Source organism: Setaria viridis, chromosome 5, assembly GCF_005286985.2.
Source record: "Setaria viridis chromosome 5, Setaria_viridis_v4.0, whole genome shotgun sequence".
In the NCBI taxonomy this organism is placed as follows: domain Eukaryota; kingdom Viridiplantae; phylum Streptophyta; class Magnoliopsida; order Poales; family Poaceae; genus Setaria; species Setaria viridis.
Window position 1 is genome coordinate 35027551 of NC_048267.2, and position 11228 is coordinate 35038778.

The following is an 11228-nucleotide window of genomic DNA, read 5'->3' on the forward strand; positions in this document are numbered from 1 at the left end:
TGCCGCTTTGCGTACGAGGCGTGCTTGCCGTAATCATAAGGGCCAGGTTGAAGGGAGGCTGGCAACGGATGCACCTTTGCGTACTAGGCCTGCTGCCGCTCCTTGAATCGGGATGCATGTGTGCGCGTCGGCTTGCCGTGGAACCCGCGCGGAAAAGGCATGGATGTTGCGTTACACTGTCGGTTTTGATCTCTCACTGAGTTCAGCTTGGATCTATATCTATAGCGCGGAGATCGGAGCTGTAGACAAACTTCGATCATCCTATTTTGTCGGCGAGATTGTGTTACTAAAAGATTTTTTTAAAGGGTTCAATCAGCTTCTTTTTTAGGTAGTTTATGCATTTAAAGTGTGCTCGTTCTCACTCGAAAAAAAAAGTGTGTTCGTTCGCTCAACATGTTGTCAGTGGAAGACTGGAACGGCCGGCCCGAATGTGGAGAACACCGTGGGCTGCTATGTCCAGTTATAGGCCACGAGTGGATGGACCTCTTCTTGGGCTCTATTATATAGAATTTGCCACTTTGCCGGCCCTTTTCTGTTTAACACACACATCTTTCATTTGGGCCTACGCCGCACGGCTTTGTTTAATAAGAGAAGGTTTTTTATTTTTATATATCTTTTTTACGATTTTGAAGAAATAAATAGTTCGAATGAAAAATTTGCAGAAATAGATCTATGCCGCCATACGAAACGGCGGTAAAGGAGCATCGCTGGTTGAAACGGTGGTAAGGTGACCTACCGTCGGGTGAAATGGCGGTAGGTCCCCGTATACAGCTTACCGCCCCCCTCCCGGCACAGCTTACCACCCCCCCTCGGTAGGCCACCCACGGGATGTAGTGGCACGGGGGTCGAGGCTCTTCCGCCGTGTGATTCGGCGGAACTGGCAGGTTGCCGTTTGAATTGGCGGAAGAGGGGGCAATTTCGCCAAATGAGCCGACGGGTCTTCCCTTATAGGAGGCGCGAGGCCGCCCCAGGCTCTCGCTGAGTTCTTTCCCAGACCGAGAGCTAGAGCAAGACCGAAAGAAGAGGGAGGGAGGGAGAGAGAGGAGAAGGAAGGGAGGGAGGAGAAGGGAAAGAAGGGAAAGGAAGGAAGGGAGGGAGGGGAAGGGGAGCTTGAGAGTCCGTTCGTCGCTTTCTTAGAGGTATTTTTTCTAATCCCCTAGTTTAGTTAGTGTAGTAGATAGGTATAGTTAGTGTAGTTAGCAGATCTAGTTAGTTTAGTTAGTGTAGTTTAGTTATTTTTTCTAATCCCGTTCACAGTGTAGTTAGCTTAGTTAGATTAGTGGATTTAGCTAGATATTTAGTTGACAGTAAAATTAGTTTGTTGATTTATGTAGATTAATTTTAGATGAATATTATTTGCAATGCTAGGGTTATATTATGTATAGGTATTCAGGATGTAGTTGTTTCAGGGATAGTTGGAATTATTAGATTTAGTTAGAACTTTTGTTCTTGTCGCGTATTTGACCCTTATATTAATGTAGAAATATTTTGTAATGGTCTATGATAATATCATGTATATTGACTTGGTAAAATGAAATGAATTGGTTCATAAGGTTGGACCGTATATTGAAATATAGGTGTCGTTCGAGTTAACTAATTTAAGTTACTGAGAGTAACTTGGACTGTTCGTGTCGTGTGTATTGGCAGGCATGTCGGAAAGATTATAATTCCAAGTGTTCTATGGTCCGGGGGAGGTTAGATATGGTCCAGAAGGGGTAGATTTGAGTGGATTTCAGTCTTTTTGCAACTATTTACCAAGAGCAAGAGAGAGGATTTGGGGAGGCATATGCAGCTGGCTTTGTAAGGATTTCGATCTTGATAGAGATCAAGTGGATGTGTCTATTAGGGCTGTAGTGAGGAGATGGCCTAATATAAAATTTTGGGAGCTGATCCCACTTGAAGAAACCTAGAACTACCGGACTTATGCAAATGGTTGCACGAAGCGCGGTTTACCGCTCATATTGTATGTTCAAGTGTTCACGAAGGTTGGGTCTAGCAGTCAGTCAGATGGAAGAAGACGTGGAAGGTGCTGAAGTTGAAGCAGAGGAAGGTGTATAGAGTATTGATGGGCAAAATGAAGAAGTTCATATAGAGGGGACAGAAGAGGGAGATGCAGAGGATGATGTTGCAACCTGTTAGCCAAATGGGGAGGCTGATGAGAGAGAAGACATGTCTGAATTAGTTGAGCAGGTGGAGAGGGAAGGAGAAGAGGCCAATGGTGTCATGGATGATGACACATCGGATGAGGAAGATACTTACCCTATCTCGCGGAACTGGTCAACTTATGACCATTTCGCCCTACAAGTCAATGTAGAGGAAAATTTCCCTTGGGAGTACAGGGAGAATGAGGTTTGCGTAGGTGCTATGTACCCCAGTGGAGATGAGGTGAAGGCAGCCGTGAAGCGATGGTCCACTTTATCTTTGCAGCGTCAGTTCAGGGTGGTAAAGAGCAACCCGACGGTGTATGATGTGTGTTGTATGAGAAGCAATTGCCCGTTTAGGGTGCACGCATACAAGGGGAAGTGGAAGGATTAATGGGAGGTGACTAGAGTGGTTGAGCAACAATGCTTGCTGGATAAATTGGAAGGAACACACTGCAACCTCACTGCTGATTTTGTTGCTCAATACATGTATCCTCAGATAGTGGAGAATCCCAGCTTCGAGCCCAAGTTGATTATTTGTGTCATAGAGGAGAAGTTCAAGTACAAGATTAACTACAACAAAGCCTATCGAGCCAAGCAGAAGACGCTGGAGATGAAGTGGGTTACGTATGAAGCATCGTATGACAACCTCCCTCTCTTATTTCACACCATATGCTAGAGGAACTCTGGAAGCTACTACGACCTGAAAGCCTATCCATGTGCTCAGTTTCTAGGCAAATAGGTCTTGCAGCGGTCATTCCTTGCCTTGGGTCCTTGCATTAAGGCTTTTCAGCGATGTCGCCCAGTCATTTGCACTAATGGCACATTTTTGACTGGAAGGTATAAATGCACAATCTTGATAGCTATTGGGTCCTACGATTTTAATCAGGTGTTGCCGCTGGGGATCGCCTTTGTGGAGAAGGAGTCTGAAGGTAGCTGGTATTGGTTCCTAGAGAGTGTGAAGCAGATGATTGTGAAGGACGTGGAGGGTGTTTGTTTAATTCATGATTGGAACAAAGGCACCGTACAAGCAATCGAAGACCTATAGAATGGAAGTGTGCAGCGTTTCAGGGTGCCGATATGGCCGAGCTTGAAGAGTAGGTGGTGCATGAGGCATATGGATGCAAACTTCTATAGTAAATTCAAGAACAAGTCCCTTATTAAAATGTTCAAGCGGCTATGCAGCCAGAATCAGGAGAGGAAATTCAACCTACTGTGGAAGAAACTTGATGAGCTTATAAAGAAATAGTCTGAATGTCAGGCGAAGATGGGGAAGGTCCATCAAGAGCTTCTCATAGTGGATTGAGCATGAGCTGAAGGAAAAGTGGGCATTACTCTATGATGAGGGAGGTGCTCGATGGGGAATAATGACTACAAACCTAACTGAGGTTTACAACTGGGTCCTGCACGGTGTTCAGGGACTGCCCCTTGTTGGTATCATAGAATTATTCCTGTACCGCACCATGAAGTACTTCAAGGAAAGGTACCATATCGCTGATAACTCAATGCGCGACAATCACAAAATTTATGGGTACAAGATGACAGAGTACATAAGGAGACGATTAAGAAGGCTCAGAAGCATCGTGTTAATGAAGTGGGAGCTGTGGAACGACGGTTTGGGGTTGTTTGCAGGGACAAAAGTCGATTGGAGGGAAGGCACGAGAAGCACACATAGGAGTGCATCATCAACAATGAAGGGTGTGTTTGCTCTTGCCAGAAGCCAAGGTTGTTGCACAGGCCTTGCACCCATGTCATTGCTGCATGCATTGAGGCAGGGGGACTTCAGCCTCGTCGGTTCGTGCCGCATTACTTCCTGAAAGAAACTATATGGCACACTTGGAGGAACGAGATTTATGGATTTCGTTTATTAGGAAACTTCATCAACAATCCTGGTAATGCCGCAAGCAACATTCCTGATCCTGATCCAGAAATGTTCCAAGGGGTCAGCCGACGCAACAAAAGACGCATCCGGAACAACATGGATCAATCTGAAGCCGGTCCTGATGTCCGCCTCTGCTCCAAGTGCCATGAAGTCGGTCACACCTACAAGAACTGCCCTGCAATGACATATGGAGGCAGGAGTAGCCAAGCTGGACCTTCAAGCAGTGATGCAAATGCTGCAGCGCATGGTCGGGGTCATCGTGCATGTAGCAACAATGACGGGCTTCTGTGATTCATGTCTTGGATGTTTGTGAACTCGTTGTGTTTTATGTTTGTGAAGTCATTGTGTTGTATGTTTCTGAACTCGTAACTTAGGCGAACATTGTCATATGTAATATCATTCGTGACGTTTGTTGTATGTTGAGAGACTCCTGTATTTCTTAGATTGTGGAATGTAACCTAAGTTTTAGTAGTAAGACATTGTAATATTTGCATATCGTGTACTATTTCATTTATGCTGCCTTTGCAATATCACATGTCTAGTGCATTTCATTTCATTTACGTATTGCCTCTGTTAATATTTTTGGCGCGTACTTATATTTTTTGTGTTCCAGGTATGGCGCAGCAGGTTCCAGTGGGGTATTAGACCCTGAGTTGCTCGACCCTACCTTGGACGGCCTTCACAGGTCGTTCATGTTAGCCGTATGGGTTGCGAGGCTGGGCACGATTCGGGCACATCTCTCGCTTTCGACGATGCCGATCGACGCCCGTTGGATTCTGAGGTATGTCGTACTTAGTTAAATAAATGGAAAGTTCTAATATTGTGGTGTTTGAACTAATAAATGGTATGCATGCTACAGGTTACGCACTGCGGGCCTCCTCCCTCTAGCAAGGTTGGTTGAGGGAGACGTCGACGCATGAGGGGCAGAGAAGTCGACACGGTTCCACTTCGACATGTCACTGCTAGCAGCTCTTCTAGACCGTTGACGGCCCGAGGTTCACACTTTCCACCTCACAGTGGGTGAGATGGCCCTGACACTCGAGGACGTCTCCCTCCTACTTGGGCTTCCTTGTGCCAGGTGGGCCGTTGGCATGGTGGACGTGCGAGTTAGCTGGCGTGAGGAGCTGTTGGCACAGTTTGCCCACGTTTAGCGGAATGATCGGACCGAGCCATATCTGTGGCGGAACCGCCCAAATTAACCTGACTAAAATGCATTTAAGTCGCATGACACGTGATTATGCACTTTAAGCAAGTCAACCTGGTCGACCGTTGGATTTCATCCGATGAACCACTTATACAGGATCGAGAAGCATCGCTCACACGAAGGTGAGTAGCACAGAGATTACAACATTCCCATCATAATAGCTTAATTCCACAATTTATTACATCAGAGTTTCTGAAATTGAACCAAGTTTGCAAGGTTCGAAAAGTCGAATAAAACAAGCGGAAGCTAAATGTCGATACATGATACCATGACGAAGCCGATCATGACATCAAAAATCCCTGCCCTCGCCGTCCGAGGAGGGATCACACTCGATTGTCCAGCCCGAGGGAGCTTGGTAGGCCAAGTGGTGCCAGCAGCCAAACTATTAACATGACCTGAAAAGATTAAGCCACGACAAGGCTGAGCAACTAATACTTAGCAAAACTGACCCGTCGGGTAAACTATCTTTACCAAGACCTAGACATGCAAGGCGTTTCTGGCTCTGGGTTTGCTTTGCCAAAAGCGTCTAAAGTAGGTCCTTACTTTCAATATTTTACTCAAGTTCTATGTTCTTTATCGAGTCTAGATTAGCAACTTATACTAAGCAAGCATAGTTTCCAAGCAATTAAAGAACAAGCATCAAATTAATATCAGCATCATGTTCCATCGTTACTCAGTGCAGAATAGCGATCAAGTAGTCCCAAACTGTGAGAGGCAGACGAATTGATTCGAATTTATTAACCATGCATGCGAACCTAATCTCACGACATCCACGCACCACGAAGGGTCGCTTCATTTGTCAGCCGTCCCCATCGATCCAGGGCCAACTGCCTTTGGCTTGCAATGCTCCATAATCCCGGCCTCTGCCGTACTATGACCACACTTGCACCCACATGATGCACCATGGGAACGACATTCCAAGGACAGCTGGGGGAGTATGCCACGCCCCAGTTCAATCAGGTACTAGGCTTCCCCATCCCATACTAGGTATGAGATTAGTACTTTCAGACACTTGATCACGAACGCCGACACATTTCGACCTTAGATCAGTTTCATTTAGACAGACGGGGTAATCCACCAAGTATCGAACATAAGCCCAACCCCGTCCGTCGTCCTTAGGCTGCCCGCACCGGTGAACGCTACGCGTTCTTTCAGTACCGCGGTAGCGTAAAATGGACCACACCACGGTACTGGGAGGGTCACGCTAAAGAAGAGGAACGGTCCCCTCCCTCTATTTCCAGCGGACTCCCAGTATACGCCATCTCGGCCTCCCGCCGCCGCCAGCCCCAACCACCCCACCCTCGCGCCCGTGCTCGGAACCGAGAGGCTGTGTCGTCGCTTGCCGAAGGAGGGTGCTGACGAGCGGCGTCGCAGTGAAGAGGCCGAGTGCGGCTGCTCCGGCCGATTTGTTCGGCGCGAGAGAAGGGCGCCATCCTGGAGAAGGGAGGTTCTCCCCCTAGATCCGAGGGCCTCAGAGGTGGGGGAGCAAAGGAGGAGGCCCGTTCCGGCGGCCGGAGTAGCGTGGCAGGTGGAAACAGGCGCAGAGAGGTTCGGCGAGAGGGTGGACGTCCGCGCAAGCGGCGGCGGCGAGATTCACCGATTCGGGCGGGCACATCCGAGGAGAGCTCCACCGAGCACTCCAGCCGGCGTCCTGCCCAACTCAGGTATGTCCTCCATTGGTACCCCCTACATTTGTCCAAGATCTAGCTGCAGATGCCCACAGCAGCAGCGCGCGACTACAGTTCCTCCAGGAAGCACCCTTCCAAGATCTAGATGTAGATGCCCACGCAGCCGCGCGCGAATACGGTTCCTCCAGGAAGCACCCGCCGGCGAACCTGGGGGCTGCGTTCCTAGCAAATCGTTTTAAGGGGAAACAAAATAGCTTAGGTTGTCTCTTCCTTTTTTAAGGGGAAACTGAAAATTCGTTCAGAATATGGCGAAGTATGGTGACCTGTCTTCATGAAGTTTTGATGGCAATCTAACGAGGCTGGCAGTGTGGATTTATAACTAGCAGAAAGCTGGTACCTTTTCTCTCATTACATTTTAGTAAGTGCAAGCTTGGCTCTGACTGTTTGCTATGACTTGAATTAAGTTTATGCATTTCACAGTTAGTGCTTAGGTTTTGCTTGCTGTTCCAAAGCCTGGATTTGAGCATAGCTTTGACCTGGAAAAAAAATTCAAAGGGTTTTTATTAATCGTTCTCAATTTCAGCATACCTGCAGTATCTGAAAAAATTCCTGGAACTAGTTTGTTCTGATTGAAAGCTTGCTGTTTCAAAAGTAACCTATCATTATTATGTTCACAATGCATCTTTTTAGATATAACCAGTTACTTGAAAAAAGTAAATTGTGCCCTACATTTAATCTAAATTTGGTGGCTCATGAGAACTTTGCATACTCACATATCATGCTTAAATCATGCTTAGATATAACCATCGATATCTTGTTTGCCTGTGATTTCAGGATGGATCCTAACCAGTCCAAAGTTCATGATGGATCCCAGGGAGTTTTTCCTAGTGGCAACAGTTCTTCCTACTAAGCTGCCCGGAACCCATACATGTATGGCTTCCAAGGTCCTCCATCCTGGTTCCCCCAAGGATTCCAGCAGCTTCCACCCAATATCCCAATGATGCATCCAAGTACTGATGATCCACAAGTGTTTCATCCAGCTAAAATGGCAGATGCATCTGTGCAAAATGATGAGGTAGATGTGGAGGAAGTGCCTATCCCACCAGCGCCAGATCCTACAGGAAAAGGAAGGAGGAAAAAGATGGTCAATAGGACCAAGTTAGGCAACTTCAACCCAGACGAAGATGTAAACATTGTGAAGTCATGGCTTAAAATAAGCTGTGACCCAATTACAAGTACTGCACAAAAAAAAAAGATCGCATGTGGGATATTATTATGCAGCGGTACAATTTGAGGAGGGGATCCTACCCAGAAAGGAGTTTGAGGTCTTTACAGAGCCGTTGGGACATAATCAAGGCTGAAGTGGGGAAGTTTTCATCCTTCTATGCTGATGCCATTCGAGAGAATCCTAGCGGGATGTCGGATGCTGATAAGGTTTGCGGTTTGTTGACCCATTTTATTTTCTATGCATTTTGTTGTAAATTTAACAACAATTATTTCCTTTTGCAGACCACTCATGAGCAGCTAATTTTGCTGGTATCCTCAAACACAACTTTGCTTACATGCATTGTTGGGAGATTATGAAGGATGAGCCCAAATGGCAGGATCCAAAGCCTAGAGGATTTGGAAAATCAACTGGAGGTGATGGTTTTGGAGAGGACAGTAGCCATGAACCTGACACCAATGACCTTGGAGATGACAATTCTAGCCCTACTGGATCAGCTAGGAGGAGGCCCATGGGCAGGGATTCAGCTAAAGCAGCCAAGAAGAAAGCAAATTCCTCTGCGGGTTCAACATCATCTTTGGAGTATGCTTCAAGGATGCAAGATCTATCATTGCAAAAAATTTCTATCCTACAAGAAGAATCCATGCGTAAAACTGATCGTTTCCAGCAGCTTGCCTGCATAGATGAGAAGCGGTTTGAGGAAATGCGAAGCCATAATCAATCACTGTTAGACATTGAGCAAGAGAAGATTCGGATCATGCGTGAGAAGCATGACATGGACAAGCAAGAGAAGGAGAAGCAAGAGGATGAAAGGATCCTTGGGATTGATCTTAATGCCTGCACACCAGCTCAGCGAATGTATTATGAAGCTCTTCAGGAAGAAATTTTTGAGAAGATTGCAGCTAGGCGCGGGAAGAGACAGGGGCCTTGAACCATGGATGGGAGAGGCAACCTTATTTATGTTTTCTTGATTTCATTTCAGGGAACTAATTGTAACTGTTATTTGTTCTATCATCATGACACAATTTTATCTGATGTTGAGCTCATGCAGAATTAATTGGAACTGTTATTTATCTAGTGTTGCCCTATGTTTAGTGAATATTTGCTGAATTAGATGTTGTGTGTGATGATCACTAAATATTACAAGTCTTAATAAACATTACATGACCACCGAATACTACAAGTCTTAATAAATATTACATGATCACCGAATATTACAAGTCTTAAAAAATATTATATGACCACCGAATACTACAAGTCTTAATAAATATTATATGATCACCGAATATTACAAGTCTTAAAAAATATTACATGACCACTAATTCATCTACTGATGATGATATCCCAACCTCATCCACTGGTGCTCGATGAGATCATATTGTAGCTGAAAGTGCGTGTTTTGATCATGAAGCCTATGGTGTGCGGCAACAAATGCCTCCCTATCCGGATTGTTGCGGTACCGAACTGCTAGTTCTCCAATGTTCAAGAAATCAGTATCACGAGCATTGTCTTGTTCATCCTCCACTATCATGTTATGCAAAATAATGCAAGTCACCATTATATCATTAATCTGGTTACGGTCCCAACCATACGCGGGTCCTCGGATCACCGCAAACCGAGTTTGCAGGACACCAAATGCACGCTCTATATCCTTGCGTGCACTTTCCTGTGCAGTGGCAAAGTGCTGGGTCTTTTGCTCCATGGGGTAATGAATAGTCTTTACAAAGGCTGCCCACTCGGGGTAAATCCCATCGGCGAGGTAGTACCCCATGTTATAGGTCCTTCCATTGACCGCAAATGACACGGGGGTTGAATGACCCCTGAGGTAAGCAGAGAATATTGGGGATCTATGAGGCACGTTAATGTCATTATTACTTCCAGGCATGCCGAAGTAAGAATGCCATATCCATAGATCATGCGATGCAACCGCCTCTAAGATCATAGAGGGATGCTTCCCTCTGCCCGTGAACTGACCCTTCCATGATGTAGGGAAGTTCCTCCACTCCCAGTGCATGCAGTCAATGCTACCTAGCATCCTCGGGAACCCACGATCCTCACCCTCTTGAAGAAGCCTAGCTACATCGGCAGCATTGGGTGCCCGTAGGTAATACTCACCAAAAACATCAATGATAGCCCGACAGAAATGATGCAAAGCTTTTCGAGCAGTTGACTCATCAATACGCACGTACTCGTCAATGGCATCCGCTGGGACACCATAAGCGAGAATGGGCATAGCGGCGACGCACTTCTGAAGAGCCGATAGTCCTTCCTTGCCAGTGGCATCATACTTCTTTTTGAAGTAGTTATCTTGATTTTTAACAGCCTCTTTAATGTGCTTGAATAAATGCCGACGCATCCGAAACCTGCAAGAACACTTCTGATATGAGGTACTAGAGACATGGGCTGATCGATCTTTGAAATATGCTCAACTTTACCTTCTACGGAACTGCTTATCACTGTAAACAGGGTTTGGAGCAAAGTAGTTGGCTTTGATCCTCTTGTCACCAGAACGAAGGTCCCTCAGCCGAATGACCTTTCGTGGCGCATCAAACTGACGACGCATGCTAGAGCTCTCTGCTTGCACTAGGTGGTTGTATGTCGCGGCCTCCGCTTCATCATCATCAACCAAGAAATGAGTATCATCGTCTTCCTCCTCCATCATCCAGTACCTTGCGAAGGAGCCTGGGTAGCCTATGGCGTTGGTAAAACACGAGGAAGTGAAGTTGTCCATGGTGCTTGGCCACTAGATGGAGGCAGGCAAGTTGTAGCTAGCAAGGGCATTGGTTCATATACTTGTCATTGCCGTGCAATCATATTGTAGTGCTTCACTAGTGCAACAATCCTCGCAAGAATCGTTTGCATGTGACCATACAGACTGCTTTTGCAAAGCTGCACCATGCTACTGTGTCCAGCTCTTGTAGTACGTCAAGGCAGGTGAGCATATTTTTTAATTACATATCATTAATTAAATAGTACTACTAACAATTACTTCGTGCGAACATGCCCCGGCGCGCGGGCGTCGAGGTCACTTCGGGCAGCAAGCTTGACCGGCTTTGGGAGCTCCCTTCTCCAGATTTTTCAACTAAACTTTCAAAACTCCTTTAAGCAAACTTGTTCAGCTCTGGATGTAGTTCAAACTTGGTTTAAG

General features: G+C 46.1%; 1 protein-coding gene across 1 annotated transcript; it reads right to left on the reverse strand.

Annotated features, from left to right (window-relative positions):
* Positions 1-9407: 9407 nt before the first annotated feature.
* Positions 9408-10664, reverse strand: LOC117856488 (protein ALP1-like). The gene is made up of 2 exons (XM_072294016.1): positions 10516-10664; positions 9408-10443 (listed from the first exon to the last, which is right to left on the reverse strand). The coding sequence occupies exons 1-2, from the start codon at positions 10641-10643 to the stop codon at positions 9408-9410; spliced, it is 1164 nt and encodes a 387-aa protein (XP_072150117.1). The 5' UTR covers positions 10644-10664.
* Positions 10665-11228: the final 564 nt, after the last annotated feature.